This window comes from Scleropages formosus, chromosome 18 (assembly GCF_900964775.1).
Source record: "Scleropages formosus chromosome 18, fSclFor1.1, whole genome shotgun sequence".
Lineage (NCBI taxonomy): Eukaryota > Metazoa > Chordata > Actinopteri > Osteoglossiformes > Osteoglossidae > Scleropages > Scleropages formosus.
The window spans coordinates 19,198,312-19,214,701 of record NC_041823.1 but is presented as its reverse complement, the minus strand read 5'-3'; the positions used below and the strand labels follow the sequence as shown (position 1 = coordinate 19,214,701).

The window sequence follows — 16,390 nt, the reverse complement described above, 5'->3', positions numbered from 1 at the left end:
AGAATGACTGGAAATGTATCACTCTCACTCATATTCATCAATAGCATACCCTCATTTAGGTCGCGGCAGTCCAGAGCCTATCCTATAATCATTAGGTTCTGGCCTAGGAGGGCTACACCAGTCCACTGTAGAACAGCCATAGCCACACACACACACACACACACACACACACACACACACACACACACACACACACACACACACACACCAGGCAATTTAGTGTCACCAGTTCACCTGAAAGGCATGTATTTGGGCTGTGGGAGGAAAACCACAAAAACACAGGGAGAATATCCAACCTTAACACAGAATGACCTGGATTTGAACCTACACCCAAACAGTTAATGTGTTGTGCAGTAGCTGCACTACCCACTGTGCCATCATGCATTTTATTATACATTTCAAAGTATATGTTAATGTTAATTGATATGTGGATAACACATAAACAGCATGCTTTGTGAACAAGTGAGTGTGAAGGTTGGGAATGGCAGTACACAGATATATTTTTAGGGGAGGCTATTTCATTTTGGTGAATTATCTATTTCAATTTACTAAAGAAAAGCTGCACTCATAATGTTATAACAAATGTTCACCAATGAAAACGTTACACTTTCAGAACTATTTCTTTAGACTTACTTGTCACATTGTAATTTAATGCTCAATTTCATTTTTGAACAAAGCGAACGCATTTTCACAATGTTCCACATCAGTCTGCTTTGGCACACTAGTTCATCCCACCAGAACCGACAGTCATAGTTATGTGTGGGTATTCCTACGCAAAAAGTATACTGCCTACACATCCACCCTAACCCTAAAGAGTACACTTTTCACCCATTCAGATACACTCCACACAAGCATTGTCATATTTGCCTAAGGATGTCAATGTCAGTATGCATGAAGTCTAGATCTCATTTAAAAACACAGAGCAGTAAGTTGCTACTCTTCATAGTTCATATTACACAGCTAGGTTACCAACTATTTACTAATCAGGTAACAAGCTCTGCTTTTTAGCCAGAAATCTGATGTCAACATTAGCATTGTACTATCACTTAAAATGTTAACATACACAACATTGAATTGGCTACGAGAAACAAGCCATGTAACTTGTTTTCAAGCAAATGTTTGCTACCATCTAATTTTGATTTTCTAATTTCAATTTTGAAGATCTGAATTGATTGGCCATTTTTTATTCATTAGTTATTGGGATAGCGTTACATTGTATCTTGGTTTTTGAACTGTGTGAAGGTAGGTATGGTGTATCAATTAGGGACAACGGCTTATAATCTAGAGGTTGTTTTTTTGAATACTATACCTGCAAGTTAAAAATTGCTTTAGATATAGGTGTTAACTAAATGACAGTGAATTACAGAACTGCATTTGGGCAGCAGATAGTATAATGGTTAGAACTGTTGCTGTTCAAATTTCAAATCACCACTTTTGCTGTTGTACCTGTGATCAAGGTACCTTGCTCCAGTAAGAGATACCCATCTGTAGATGTGAATTGTTAATATAAAAATTTCTAAGCACCTTAGTGTACAAACCTGAAAGTGTGAGGTGTTTTGAACAAAGGTAGAAGATAAATATGGTTAACAATAGCTAGCAGACTACAACCTTTTATTATTGTACTTGATTAGTCAAATCCATAGTATCAAATTTTACTAGCACAGCCGATTTTTTGAAAATACTTAGATTGTTTTTTTATGAGTTAAAACTGTATATTGAAGTTGTTAGGCTTTTTAATATTTGGAAGCAATGCTAATTTCTTTCAAAGAATGTGATAATTCAATAGTTTTTTGGCTGGACACTTTTACTGAAGTAAATTTCCTGAGGAGTATTTTTACTTGAGTATTATTTCGGACTACTCTACCCACCTCCGAATAGTACTCAGGGAACGTATGCACAAATAACGTGACTGAAATTGCATGAAAATTGGGAACACATCCCCACTCTATGTTACATCTTTGATTTGCTCCATTTAAATGACTTCATTCAGCTGATACTTTTCCCTAGAGTGACTAACATTAGAAATATTTACCCATTTATACAGCTGGGTACTTTTTAACTAGAGCAATTTTTATGGTAAGTACCTTGTTCAAGGGTACTACAGCAGGTGAGGCTCACACCTACAATCTTTGGGCCTAAAAGCAGCAGCTCCAGCCACTATGCTACCAGTTGGCCCCGTAACCCAATATTGTACATGTGAATGTGAAGATATCTTCATTGCAGTATTAAATACTTATTCTGCGCAGCAGCAGCTGTACTGAAAGACATATTGCTGCATACGATGTCTTCACTGTAATGCATTTGCAGGCAGCATTGAAGCTGCACTGCAAACAAGCATCAAAATAGGAGAATAAAAGTATCGGGTAAAGACTCTTCTTGTGTACAATGTATAATGTACACAGCAGCCAAACCTGTAGAGCACACCACCTAGGTTACAGCAGAAACTGTAGAAAACACGGCTACCCATAATGCTCCTTGTTAGAGCCAAGATGGCGTCCACAGCTATCGCGCTCTAATCTAATGGGGACAAGCAGTAAGAAAGAAAAGTAACAGGTCACACCAACCACACACACACACACATTTTCAGAGCCGCTTGTCCCATACGGGGTCGCGGGGAACCGGAGCCTACCCGGCAACACAGGGCGTAAGGCCGGAGGGGGAAGGGACGCACCCAGGACGGGACGCCAGTCCGTCGCAAGGCACCCCAAGCGGGACTCGAACCCCAGACCCACCGGAGAGCAGGACCGGGTCCAACCCACTGCGCCACCGCACCCCCTCCTCACATCAACTAATCCCCTGAAATACAGGTTCGACTTTAACACAGGTAGCGAACTACTTACAAAGTGCGAAACGTTTAAGATCAGATGCCTGTATTTTAAACGTGCGTTAGCTATTATGCTAGCAATTTCGATTAATAGGTGACAATGTAATACATTGATTTTTTTTTTTTTTTTTAGCAACCTGGAAGTGTATGTAAAAGAGGGGGGAGATAAATGTTTGCAGGGACAGGACAGGACAAGGACGGAGAGTGAGGACTACGACCTAATAATCACTGTCAGCCTTTGACACACATTTTCCTTCTCCCCGGCGGAGACACAACTAACTACCAGAAAAAGAAGAGAGAGAACGGCGAGGAAAAAGTAGGAGTCGCTTAGTCAGGGCATGTTTTTTGTGTTGTAACTCTGTACTGCTTCAAAAAAAAAAGAAAAAAAACTTTGAAAAGGTTTATAACGCCGTTGTCCTCGTCCTTGGGGAAGAGTGCAGACAGGACGGCTGCGTCACCGCTGTGCTGTTTACGAGGTGTCGTAATGTGTCTTTAGTTTGTTTGTTTGCGGTGCTGCTTTTTTCAGATGGCCGCTCCCAGGAAGGTGGTGGAGCTCTTCTACGACGTCGTGTCTCCGTACTCGTGGCTCGGCTTCGAGGTGCGTGTCCACCGCGCTGTCGCCCAGCCGCCTTTCGTTCCGCGTAAAAGGAGAAACGCGCGCAAAATAGCAGCATTGTGCTAACCGAGTACAACAGTGTGAAGTAAGGAGCCTAACAGCACACTTTTTTTTTTTGTTTTCTTTAAAATGTCCGTTTAGTGCTCGGTTACGAATTGTTGCAGACTCCTGAAGTCGGACTCCACGGAATGCCTCGTTTTCCCTTTTAAAAACCTTCCTTCCCCCTGACAGACAGAGGACATTGACCGGGACCGGACTGAGCAGCATTCACTCCCCCCGTGCCGAGAGCCCAGACTTCCCAGCAGGCACCGCGAACTCTGGCTTCACGCGCTGCGGGCGCGGGAGCAGGGACTGTTAGTCATCCGTTATCTATGAGTTATTTCAAACTTCTACGTTTGTGTCATTTCACCAGCCTAAGGAGAAGTGGGATGACTCCAAACGAGATTTCCGTCTTCTAACAAGAGATTAAATTAAAAGGGGGGGAACAAAGAAAGTCTAAATTGTTAGATTTTCACGTCAGCTGCTGGGTGACACATTTTCTCACTGAAGTCACTGTTAGCGCAGAAGTACAGTAATGGCACTTGTCACGGGTGAAGGGAGTCTGGGAAAAGAAGCTGAACTGATCATGGAGATGTTTTACATTTATCTGGTGCTTTCCTCCAAAATGATCTACAATGTTTCACGCGTTTATACAGCTGGGTAATGTCACTGGAGGGCTTTAGGCTGAGTACCTTGCTCAAGGGTACTAGAGTCAGGCGAGAGATTCAAACCTGTGACCTTTGGGTCTAAAGGCAGCAGCTGTAGGCACTAGACTACCATCTGTCCCCTCTGTGGGATGGTGCTGGTGGGAGGACATTCCATGCAAGGAAAAATATCCTTTTCACATTTACGTTTATTCATTTAGCAGACGCTTTTCTCCAAAGCGACGTACATCTCCTAGAAAATACAATGTGTGCATTGCCGTAGGAGAAAGAGACATAGATGTAGAAACATGATTCTGAAGTACGGTTAGTTTATCTTGATCATGTGCACCAATGTAACTGCATAAAACTTTACCAGAATATCAACAATTCGTAATCACCTTCCTCATATTTTTTTTTTTTTTCTTTTTTCCCCTTGGTGAGTTGCATATAAACATTGACGTTACATTGCAGGAGTAGATGTGTAAAGGATTGATCTGGGCATGATCTGAAAGTTGTAGTGCAAGAACATTTACAACTTATATGAATTTAAGAGATCATGAGTGAAGTGAGTCTGGAAGGGATGGGTTTTAAGACCCTTTTTAAATGTGGACAGAGATTCGGCAGTTCTGAGTGAGAGGGGGACGTCATTCCACCACAACGGAGCCAGAACCGAGAACCTCCGTGCTTTACCTTTCATGCGTGGGACCCCCAGGCGGGCAGATGTGGAAGAGCGAAGCAGTCCGGTTGGGGTGTAACAGTTGATCAAGTCTCGATAGCTGGGAGCAGTTCCATCGATGCTTTTGTAGGCCATAACCAGGGTCTTAAATTTGATCAGGGTAGCTATGGGAAGCCAGTGCAGAGAAACTAGTAGAGGAGATGCATGGGAACGCTTCGGCAAGTCAAACGCAACTCGACCCACAGCATTCTGTATCAGCTGTAGAGGTTTGATGGCAGTAGCAGGAAGGCCACACAAGAGAGAGTTGCGGTAGTTCAGACGGGATGTCACCATGGTCTGGACAAGTAGTTGGGCAGAGTCTGTTGTGAGGCAAGGGCAGATGCTGCTGATGTTATGCAGGATGTATCTACAGGTCCGGGTTGTGGCTTCACTGTGCTGAGAGAAAGATAGCCTTTTTTTCTGTGGATCTCTCCCGAGTTACGTTGTGTACAAAGATGGATAGGGTTATACTGAAGTATGAGCCCCTACACTATGTCCGCTACGTCCAGAACTCCACGTCTTTCATAAAGTGCCGGAACCCTTGCTGGTATGCAGTATATTCATTCTGATGGTTCAACTGTGCCTAATACAGTAAGCGGGTCTGTATTTGAGATACGCATGTGCTGGAATTTCTTCTAAATTATTGTTGCTGGGCTGAATTCTTCCTATATACGTATTTTTTTAAATGTAGTTTTTTCCTTGCAGGTTATAGTTGTTGGGTGTTGAGTGTGTTCTTTTGTTCCACGGAATAAATAATAATATTTTACAAAAAGATGTCCAACATACATTTACTATCTGTACACATGCTTAAACTTTATTCAGCAACTTCTTTTTATTTTTTGGCTGTTAGGTCCTCTGTCGGTACAAACATGTGTGGAACATGGAGCTTCGTCTTCGCCCCGCTCTTCTGGGAGGAGTCATGCAGGGCTCAGGTGCTCAGCCCAGCCGGACACATTAAAGTGCAGCCGCGTGAACAGGACAGAAATAACACAGCAACTTCTCATTTTACTTTCCCGCGGAGTCCCTTTTGCTGTATAAATGCATTTTCTCTTTCCAAAGGCAACAAACCCCCTGCCTTGGTCCCCAACAAGTTCGCTTACATGTCCAAAGACCTGAGTCGCCTGAGGGAGTATTTTGCGGTTCCTCTCAGCTTTCCTGCAGACCCTTTCGAAGTCATGTTCAAGAAAGGTTAGTCTCCTTTTTATGTCTTAATTGTGCTGCTGATTTTTTTTTTTTTTTCCCCTCCCCTCTCTCTTCTTTCACACATAATCCATAAGTCATCGACTGTATCTTTATTGACATTCATGTGTTGTCATGCACTTCTTCCAGTGGTACATTTTGATACGCTTACAACTGTGCTCTTGTAAGCAAACCATAAATATATATTTACACATACACACACAGGAGTGTTTGCAACAAGTGCAAATAGTACAACCTGTCAATTACTTGTAAAACAAGAGAGGAGACACATTTGAGTCAAATATGAGCAGCACGGTGGTATAAGGAGTAGCGCTGCTGTCTCACAGCACCTGCGTGGTATGAGAGGACGTGGGTTTCATCCCTGTTCAGTCTGTGTGGAGTTTGCATATTCTCCCCATGTCTGTATGGGTTTCCTCCCACAGTTCAAAGACATAGTGTGTGAGTGAGAGAGCGAGTGTGTTCCACTGATGTATGGAGGAGTGACCCAGTGTAAGTAGTGTATCTAGCAGTGTATGTCACCTTGGTGAATAAGGTGTGTGGGTTGACACTACATAGAGTTCATTGGTATCGCTTTGGAGAAAAACATCTGCTAAATACACACACACACACACACACACACACACACACACACACACACACACACACACACTGTCTGAAACCGCTTGTCCCAAGTGGGGTCACGGCAAACCATAGCCTAACTCGGCAACAGGCTGCAAGGCTGGAGGGGGAGGGGACACACCCAGGACGGAACGCCAGTCCGTCGCAAGACATCCAAGCAGGACTCGAACCCCAGACCCGCCAGAGAGTGGGACCTGGCCAAAATCGCTGCGCCACCACGCCCCCCTATCTGCTAAATAAATAAATGTAATGTAAATATGAAAACCCAGTAACTGTGTATAATGCCTCTGAGTACTATTGGTAATGGTGTTTGTGCTCCCAATTCACAAGTTATTCTGCCCCTGAAAAATATATTTTTGCACAAATATAATCTTTTGAGTGTCACCCAGTATGTACATGTGAAAGCAGTGCTCTAGTATGTCTTGGTCAGGGGTTCGTAAGTTGGGGTCTGTGAAGTGTGGCCTTGCTTTGAAAATAACACTTTCACTAAATAATATTTTAAAATAAAATAAATATACTACTGTTATTTCCACACAGCATAGTTCTATGTGAAGGTAATGAAGTTTCAGTCCAATTATTTTTTCTGAATTTCTTGATGTACCTTTTTCTAAGGGGAGTCGTTAGTGTTCATCAGCTTCTTAAAGGGCTTTGTGGTATAGAAAATGTTCAGAACCTGTGCTCTAAGTGAACATCGCCAGCTGATTGTACCGCAACCCCTGTGTGTCCCAGGTTCCCTTGCAGCGATGCGCTACGTAACGGCAGTGGCTGAGAGTGGGGGGGCCTCTGAAGCTGATGTAGAGAAAGTCTCCAGGGAACTCTGGATGAGAATCTGGAGTCGAAACGAAGACATCACTCTGGCTACGTCGCTTTCTGAGGTAACAGGGTGTGTCTGTCTGTGGTCCTAAATAAATGTTTTCTTTGACTGCAGTTTTTTTTTTTTTTTAACGGTCATTTGAACCTCAGGCAGGTCTGAAGGCAGGTCTTCCTGCTAGTGAAGTAGAGGAGTGTCTACAACTTGCCAGCTCCCAGAAGATAAAGGACAAGTTGAAGAGCGCAACCCAGGAAGCTCTTGATCTTGGGGTTCGTTTGCTCAGCTGTAGCTTCTTACAGTTTGTTCTCATGTGTGATTTGATGTTCCTGTCGGGGGTCATACACCGTCCAAATCCTAACTACTAAACTTTCTACTAAATTTGTAATTCCTACTGTCTAACTACTACATCTATCATGCAAGCTTGTTTTATTTATATTGTCCAAAGCCAGGACATACACTTGTTTCCTTGGTGAACATCGCAATGCATGTGATATAGCGTCATTCCTAAGAGTAGTGGAAGTGTGCAGGTGTTGGGCATCACTTTGCGACGGAGGTTGGAAGAAGCTTTCCGTAGAAAAAGTTGTCCAACCTGAGCATCAGTTTCACACAATGTCATCCCTGTAGCATGTGTATGTGCTTTGAATACATTTCATATGAAATAATCCCCTTCACATGACAGTAAGGTGCAAGCAAAGACAAACACATAGTTTCATTTGAGGTTTTCACTATATAATACAGTTTGCTTCAGAATAACTGCAGGTATTATGCTATCATTTTGTCCAAACAATTTTTGCATTACATACAGTATATTTTAGATGAATATTGTGCTGAATTATTCTGTATATGGATTACTCATGGAGAAAGCCTTCTGTGTTGATCATCAGTCATTCATTGTTATGTTTTTGTTTCAGCGTTAAAAATCATTCAGCCTCTCAAAAGAACTTCACTACATATCATTTCATGTGCTTCGCAGGCCTTCGGATTCCCTCTGTCTGTGTGTCACATAGATGGAAAAAAGGAGGTGTTCTTTGGGGCTGATCGATTTGAGCTCATGGCACACTGCCTAGGTGACTATATGGGCATCTCTTGATGAATGTAGGGTTCAGTGTACTTTTATTTTAAATTATTTCTCAGGATGGAGAAGTTATTTTATCTCCAGAACATCAGGATATACATTAATACATATTGTATAGTTTAAAGCTTTCTTGTCTGTCTGGCTTTATCATAACAATCAGTCATAAAGTAGTAAACAAGATTGCTTTTCATTTATCCATATCATTGATAGTCCTGTGTATTACAGTTGGTAATTTACAGCATCATCTATATATATATGATATATATATATATATATATACATGTTTGCATATATGTGTATAAAGACAAATAGTGATAGTTTATAAAAGTAATTTAAAAATGACATCATGCAAGTTTTCAAAATTGATATTACAAACTACTTTATTGTATAGAAGTTTTATTACTTTGTGTGTGTGTGAGTGAGCGAGCATCTGAAGTGTGAGCTAATGCTTACACAGTTAATGTTCAGTCACGTGTCTTTTTATTTTACAGGAGAAAAGTGGTTGGGACCTCAGCCCACCAAGCCCACTGCCAAAATGTGAAGCTGCACATGTAAACGTGGTTAAATAAATATCTGAAATAATCACGGTTGTAGAGTTTTATGTCTAATCAGGAAACACACTCGTCAGTAAATGCTGACAGACCATGACTCGGACGTGGTAGCGGTGACGTAAAGGCAAATACTTTAAGAGCCGGAATGTCAAGTCTGGGAGGAAGCTGGTCAGGATGTAAGACAGGTGGATATAGCAAGAATATGTGAGTTATTTTCACTAGAGGGAGAGAATGGAAACAAAAGTGGAAGGACCTGTTTTACAGAAGCAGGAGGAAGGGAGGCTTTGTCCTTTTTCCACACTGGCAGCGCTGAGTAGAAAGGGACATCAGCCTGCTACTGCTCTTTTCCGTCAGATGGGGACGTTGAACTCTAGGCACAGCCACTAGACTGGAGCTACAATACTTTAAATGAAATAAAAAAAAAAAAACCTGTAAAACCGCACTTGCGGAGGGAGAAAGAGGGAGAGCAGATGAAAAGGGTGGGACTAAGTGGAGTCGCTAGTGAAGGTGTGACCAAGACAAACAGAAAGAACGAGTCACGTTATTTAGTGCACAGAAGACCGACAAACTGCGCCAGTTCGAGACTGAAGAGAGCAGTGGAAATCAAGGTCTTTGCTGTCTCTGGGACTGGAAGGAATGGAAAAAACATGAATGTGATTAAAAAGTTCTAAATGTTGGGTCTTTCCTACAGCATCAAAGACAGTGTTTGAGGTAAGGTGGCTAGTCTTCTTGAACCCTCTACTGGTACATGAGACTTTGTGTAACATGGACTCTGGGTGTTAATTTCCCTGGCAAAGTGAAGAGTAACAGCGCGTGTTCCTGTGTTGTCAGTGTTAAGGAGCAAAAAAATGTTGCACAGCAGGTTATGTGGCTGCAACACTGATGTCAACTTTACCACCATTTTCAAAACAAGTTTCATTCGAAACAATGCCTGGTACATTTTATCCTGCAATGCTGATGTAGACGTGTCGTGGGCTTATCACGTAGGTCTGTGAAGCAGGTTGGGTCACCTGTCTGCCGTGGGGGTATCTTGTTATCTGCATCTACAATAGACCGGCATCTGTTCAATATCTTTAGGAACCAGTCCATTCTCTAGGAAACTGGCACAAACATAGTCGTTTCGGGTCCATCGTGTGCCTTTGATGTGACGTGGAGTCTGATTCTCTTGTATTTGGTTTTTACTGTACTTTTCCCATGTATTTGGAGATGGATGATCGGTGTCGTGCTGGTAGAGATTGTACTTCTGATTTTCCATCAACTTGTGTTCATCGCAATTTGCCTTTGAGTTGCACTCATGGCTGGGGGTGTGGTGGTGCAGCGGGTTTGACCGGGTCCTGCTTTCCGCGGGGTCTGGGGTTCGAGTCCCTCTTGGGGTGTCCTGCGATGGACTGGCGTCCCATCCTGGGTATGTCCCTTCCCCATTCCAGCCTTACGACCTGTGCGGCCGGGTTAGGCTCTGGTTCGCTGCAACCCCGATTGAGACGAGCGGTTTCAGACAACGTGTGTGTGTTACGCTCATGGATTTTTTGTTACTTTAGAACCTGGGCTGTGTGTTCTGCTGTGGGTTCGAGCCTGGCTCAAGTTTGCGTGTCATCCCTGCGTTTGTGTGTTTATTCTGGGTGCTCCAGTTTCCAAGCACACTCCTAAGACATGCACTTTAGGTGAACTGGTGACTCTAAATTACCTGTAGCGTGTGTATCTGTGACCGAATGTGTACATGTGATTGCCCTGTGATGGACTGGCCTTGTGCCCGTACCTTCATTCTAGGCTGTGGATCACCAAGACCCTGCATTTGACAAGTGATTGATGAAAACTGAAAAAGCAGGAAAAAAATACAGGTGGTCCCCTATTTATGATGGAGTTGCGTTCCGCAAAACCCATCGTAAGTTGAAAATACCGTAAGTCGAAAATGCGTTTAATACACCTAACCTACCGAACATCATATCCTACCATACGTTCGATGGCCATTACGGGCTTGCCGTCTTCATGCTGGGCAATTATCTTGAGTTTCTTCTCAAGAGTCATTGCCCTCCTCTTCTTCTTCCCACCAGTAGCAGGAGACACAGATGAGCGTTTCCATGACATTATGGATGCACAAAACACAACGTAGAAACAGTCTCTGTACAGCGACCGTGTGACAGACTGGGAGGTGCGGATCGCTGCCGCTGCCCAGCCTCGCGAGAGAGTATCACACCGCAGATCGCTTGCCCGGGAAAAAAATCAAAATTCAAAGTACATCGTAAAGTCGAAAAATCATAAGTTGAACCATCGTAAGTTGAGGAGCGCCTGTAATAGAGAAATGAGAATCTCTCCGAATCCCTTCCACTGGTTCATTGCTTGAACAAGGTGCTGTCTTGCGTGACAGTAGACAGCCCAAGAAGGAGTGAATTACCCCTGCAGTCTAGGAAATTCTAGGCTTTCTCGATAATATTTTACTATATGCTAATTGTCACCTGCTGCCTGTCGAAAGAAAAGGCTCACAGTTCTCAACACACAGCAAGTGTAGTCTTTCTCTTGTAGTGTGAAAAGTGAACAAACTGATTTACATTTATTTTTTTAGCAGATGCTTTTCTCCAAAGCAACTTCCAATGAACTCTACGTAGTGTTACCAGCCCACACACCTTATTCACCAAGGTGACTTACACTGCTAGATACACGACTTACAATGGGTCACTCATCCATATATCCATACATCCAACTCCTACATTGCACTCCTTTGTATTCAGGGCAGTTCTGGTTTCTTTGCCAGTCTCCTACTGTGTTGGGACTCAAACAGCAACTTGTGCAAGTTGTGGTTGGATGCTGGTATCCCTTGTATGTACCGTACCTGTATCTGTGTTTCAGCTCCAGGATGGCAACTGTCAATTCCACAGGTTATCGGTGTAAAACTGGCGATACTTTATGCGGTGAGTGAATCTCTCCATAGGTCGAGCTCTTTAGTCTGTCTCGTCCACATTTTGTACTGTATTTCTGTGGGTCATCCGAGTCAGCCATCTCTCCTTTGTCCTCAGAGATTGCCGTCTATGAGCAGGAAGTGATCGTGGTGCCCGTGGTCCTACTCGCAATCTTCTTTGTAATACTGGTCGCCCTGCTCCTGCTGCACTTCTGCCCAGAGAAAGTAAAGCCCCATACCGCAACTAATGGGCTCCAATCTCAGAGGTCCAAGAGAACTCTGCATGGCATTGAAGGTAATGCTGCTAATGGTTGTCAACTTGGAGCTTCTTCATATTTGCACAGATGTATCGGATTGTTGGAAAGCCCATGTTATACATATGCATTCATGAATGTATGTACCTAACCTCGCTCTGTTCTGTTTCACAGCTCCCAGAGGGTTGGACCCATTAGAGCATGAGACCATTGCCTTGGATGGCCCCTCATACTCCACTTTTACCACACCTAATCACGTGAGCCCTGCCCCCATACCTGCTCTCCCGGAATTGCCCAGACAGAGACTGCCAGAGTCCTTCAACCGAGTCTCCGCACTCCCGCTGACCTTCTCGATGAAAGCTGATGATTCTGTCTCTCTGTATCGGGCAAAGATGGACAACAGAAATGTGGTTCTGAGAGTTCTCAAAGGTGATGAGCACCGGCATAGGAACACAGTCCACGCTAACTATACTGCTTGTCCTTGCGTCACTTGGTCCTCTGCCTCTGCCAGATGTAGCTTTGGAAGAGCACTTTGAAACCACAATGGACCCATTGCTGAGATTTTTGATAGCAGAAGAACCAAACTTGTTTTTCAGGCTTTCTTTCCGCTGTGAAATGTGTTGTGCTAAAACACACAAGTTGAGTACACTATTGACCCAAGAGTACCCAAGTTAAATAGGACAAGGTAGTCGAGCTTGTTTCAACTGGTACTATCACTGCTGGATGTAAATACAAAGTAATGTCATGCTGCACAGAGTACGTTCCTTTAGCCTTCGGGCAAAAATGTCTTTCGATCTTTCGACCTCAGACTCCGCAAACGCCAGAGAACGCCAGTCCTTCCTTGCCTTCGCCTCCTTCCTGTCCCAGCTGGGGCCGCACCCATTCTTGCTGTCCGTGCTGGGTATCGTCTCGCTGAACGCTCCGCTCGTCACGGTTGTGGAAGAGATGGGAAACAGAGACCTGCTGGGCTTCCTCTGGAGGTGCCGAGAGGTGTGGACTGGGCCGTTTCGAGCCCGGAGACTTAACCTCCTTTGCTCTGCTTTTGGTCAAACACTGCTACTTGACTCATGGAGGCTGTCAGCTATAAACTATGTCCATTTATCTTTTTGGCAGGACCACGTGGGTCAGGAGGTCCCATGTGACATGACGGAGAAGCGCATTTTCACCATGGCAGCGCAAGTGGCTTCTGCGCTGGTGAGTGCGACTCTCCCCTTCCTCAGCAGACCCATCCGACCCTCTGCCCCTGTCATGTTCCGCCACCGTGTTCTTCCCAATCCAGGATTACCTCCACAAAAAGAACGTTCTGCATGGCAACATCTGTGCTCGTAGCGTACTGGTCAGCGAGCAGCTGACAGCCAAGCTGTGGGGACTGGGCAGTGCCTTCCGCAAGTCTCAGGGACTGACTCCCCATGAGGATTCTGGGATGAAGAAATGGCAGGCCCCCGAGGTGCTGGCCCGGAAGAGTCCCACGGCGGGCAGTGACGTGTATGTGACTCCGACGCTGCCGCGAAGTCGTGTGTTTAAGAGCGTCGCGGCGAATCTCCGAGAGCTCCAGTTTTAACAAGCTCCTTAAATCTCTTTTTTTTTTTTTCTTCTTCACAGTTGGTCTTTTGGCGCCTTGCTCTATGAAATGGTGACCCTTGGTAAGCAAAGGTCTCCTTGTCGCTATCATTTTAGCGTGTGCTTTCCAGCCGTGCTTTGAATCACACATTCAGCAAGACTTGGAAAAGCTGACTGGTTTTCGATGAAGTCGGCATGTGTAAAATGTCGAGCACGTGTAGTGATCTCTGCTGAAAAATCAGTGAATGTTTGGAACCTGCACAAAAATGTGAGGATCACATGAAGAATGATGCTGATCAGATTTGCCCTTGGATACAACATTCCATTTAGTTTTACTTTGTTTTGCAACATTTCCAGTTTGCGTTACTTTGCTTATACTGGATATAAAAAAATCAGTACAATTTTATGAAGATTTTTAAATATTTCCCAAAAGTCATATTACATCAATTAATCATACAGAAACTTAATATTTAACAGCTGCTGAATGTATTTTTTTCTCTTTCATCATAAGGCTGTGCCAGTGTGGGGAATGGCCATAAGCATGCATGAAAAAAAAAACACAAATATCCATAGAAATTCAAGAAGTGGAAAAGAAAAGGTTTACAAAAGTCATATATGCAGTGCTGCTCAAAAGCATGTGAACTCTACTGCATTTACATCTACATTCGTTCACTTAGTAGATGCTTTTCTCCAAAGCAACATGCATTGCACGACAATACAGAAAGTGCATTACATCAACAGAAGGAGAAATTTGTATGTCGATTGGTCGTTTTATACTCTTGCATAAAATTTTAAATTTTTTTCCATTTAGCAGACGCTTTTCTCCAAAGCGACGTACATCTCCTGGAAAATACAATTTGTGCATTACATTAGGAGAAAGAGACATAGCTGCAGATATGACTCTTAGGTACAGTTTTTCACCATATGCACCAACGTTCATATTAAAATAAACTCATAAAATCTCAGCATTAAACTATGAAATGAATAGATGATTATGATTTACATTCCTGATTCTATGTACCTAGTTGGTTTTTCCAGTGCAACTTGAGGTTCGGTTATTTTTGCACCTACACCACTTCCATGTTTCTCCTACATGCACGATTTCCTCTAAAGCGACATGTGGAATTGGCCATTACACACCTATTGTGTCGGATGAGAAAGTCTGCCTCTCATCAAATACCCATTTCGCGGCAAAACCAAGGGACACAAGGGGTTCACATACTTTCAAGCAGCACTGTGTCAGCTCTTCTAGGGCAGGTTCACAACGTCGTATGTTTTCGAGAAATTTCGGGCATTTTATGGGAGGTCTGTTTTCCCCTCATCTTTCACAGGGGATGTCCCTTTCGCAAATGTCTCTGTGACTGAGCTGCTGCAGTTCCTTCAGAGGGGAAAAACCCTGAAGAGGCCAGCCAACTGCTCCAACTCACTGTAAATACACGTGATCACAGAAACCACTTCAAAAAAAAATAAATTCAAATTACACATTGATATACTGCATAACAATCACAAACGTGACTCATAACGAGGAGACCGTTTCCTTGCTTCTTCTCAGTTACTCCATCATCAAAAACTGTTGCCAGTGGAAAGAACACGACCGTGCCACGCTGCCCGAGGTGATTCGGAAGCTGCAGTCGGGACAGAACACCGCCAACGACAGCGTAGTCCTGCGGGTTTCTGAACCCATCAACGTCGAACGCTACCTGCATGAGGCAGGTTATGGTGAAAGCATCCATTACAGTATTCTCTGAGAGCTGGACTTAGCATTATTGCTAAATGTATAAGGCTGATGGAAACCAGAGAATTTAGACTGACCATATCCATAAACAAGCAGGTACATGGATGTGTGTGTATAGTGTGTCTATATATGTATGTGGATCAATATCTTCATTACAAATGTGTATTGCAGGAGTAATAATACTTGCTAAATTATGAAAAAGGGAATATGTATCATAGCTTATATGCAACTGGTGACATTTTTCTGCTTAGAAGACTTTTGTGGCTGTACTGTCCGTTAATTGCGGTAACGTTCTTTAAATGAAAGCCTAAGCGAAAGTGCCATGCAACCAGTCCGCTGTGGACGAGTTCAGTGGCCTTCGCTGCACGGTCCAGTGCCGGGGGTGCGATAATGGTTTCTTCGGGTGTTGTAAGACACACACATGGCTTTGTTCTGTTGAATGTCACTATTGAGGCAAACCTGTTTCTGGAGGCTGTTGCTTGATGGGACCGTTGGTCTCTTCCGCTCGAGCCAGTCGAAGCCATTTCCATAATGCTGTCTTTAAAACACTTGTTAAAACCAAGTAATTTGCACTACAACTGGAAAGGGGCACTGAATTTGACAGCAGGGAAGAGCGCTGCTCCATGCTTTACAAATTATCTCAAATAAAAAGATCTGGTGATGATCCCAGTAGTGTATTTTGCATTTTGTGAGCATGCAGTGATGTTTTAATTAAATATATCACAAATGATAAAATGAATGAATATTTAACACAATTTGGATGTATTCTAATATTATTTGGTGTTAGGATTAATGCTATAAGACATAATTCTAAATGCTTAAAGTTCAGTAACTGGTATTTTAATAAAATAGAAA

At 43.3% G+C, this 16,390-nt stretch overlaps 2 protein-coding genes across 5 annotated transcripts; both read left to right on the top strand.

The window, feature by feature from the left end:
- The first annotated feature begins 2,715 nt into the window (after nt 1–2,715).
- On the top strand, nt 2,716–9,122 carry LOC108924726 (glutathione S-transferase kappa 1-like). 3 transcript variants are annotated; one of them, XM_018736283.2, is made up of 9 exons: nt 2,716–2,807; nt 2,958–3,140; nt 3,351–3,422; nt 5,689–5,770; nt 5,898–6,026; nt 7,386–7,531; nt 7,620–7,736; nt 8,441–8,534; nt 9,034–9,122. In XM_018736283.2, the coding sequence occupies exons 3-9, from the start codon at nt 3,351–3,353 to the stop codon at nt 9,081–9,083; spliced, it is 690 nt and encodes a 229-aa protein (XP_018591799.1). In that variant the 5' UTR covers nt 2,716–2,807; nt 2,958–3,140; the 3' UTR covers nt 9,084–9,122. The 3 variants fall into 3 exon arrangements, with proteins under 3 accessions (XP_018591799.1, XP_018591791.1, XP_018591806.1); XM_018736275.2 differs by having other exon boundaries at nt 2,716–2,824; XM_018736290.2 differs by lacking the exon at nt 2,958–3,140 and having other exon boundaries at nt 2,716–2,824.
- A 76-nt stretch (nt 9,123–9,198) lies between these two features.
- styk1b (serine/threonine/tyrosine kinase 1b) lies at nt 9,199–16,199 on the top strand. 2 transcript variants are annotated; one of them, XM_018735960.2, is made up of 11 exons: nt 9,199–9,804; nt 10,861–10,975; nt 11,938–11,999; nt 12,105–12,281; nt 12,415–12,669; nt 13,049–13,230; nt 13,354–13,434; nt 13,520–13,725; nt 13,843–13,883; nt 15,132–15,228; nt 15,353–16,199. In XM_018735960.2, the coding sequence occupies exons 3-11, from the start codon at nt 11,945–11,947 to the stop codon at nt 15,546–15,548; spliced, it is 1,290 nt and encodes a 429-aa protein (XP_018591476.1). In that variant the 5' UTR covers nt 9,199–9,804; nt 10,861–10,975; nt 11,938–11,944; the 3' UTR covers nt 15,549–16,199. The 2 variants fall into 2 exon arrangements, with proteins under 2 accessions (XP_018591476.1, XP_018591467.1); XM_018735951.2 differs by lacking the exon at nt 10,861–10,975.
- Nucleotides 16,200–16,390: the final 191 nt, after the last annotated feature.

Bases quoted from the DNA above. Each gene is read 5' to 3' on its own strand.
- LOC108924726 (XM_018736283.2), top strand. From the start codon at position 3,351: ATGGCCGCTCCCAGGAAGGTGGTGGAGCTCTTCTACGACGTCGTGTCT. The intron at 6,027-7,385 runs GTTAGTCTCCTT...TGTGTGTCCCAG, and splicing joins CGAAGTCATGTTCAAGAAAG to GTTCCCTTGCAGCGATGCGC. The intron at 7,532-7,619 runs GTAACAGGGTGT...TTTGAACCTCAG, and splicing joins TGGCTACGTCGCTTTCTGAG to GCAGGTCTGAAGGCAGGTCT.
- styk1b (XM_018735951.2), top strand. From the start codon at position 11,945: ATGGCAACTGTCAATTCCACAGGTTATCGGTGTAAAACTGGCGATACT. The intron at 12,000-12,104 runs GTGAGTGAATCT...CTTTGTCCTCAG, and splicing joins AACTGGCGATACTTTATGCG to AGATTGCCGTCTATGAGCAG. The intron at 13,435-13,519 runs GTGAGTGCGACT...TTCCCAATCCAG, and splicing joins CGCAAGTGGCTTCTGCGCTG to GATTACCTCCACAAAAAGAA.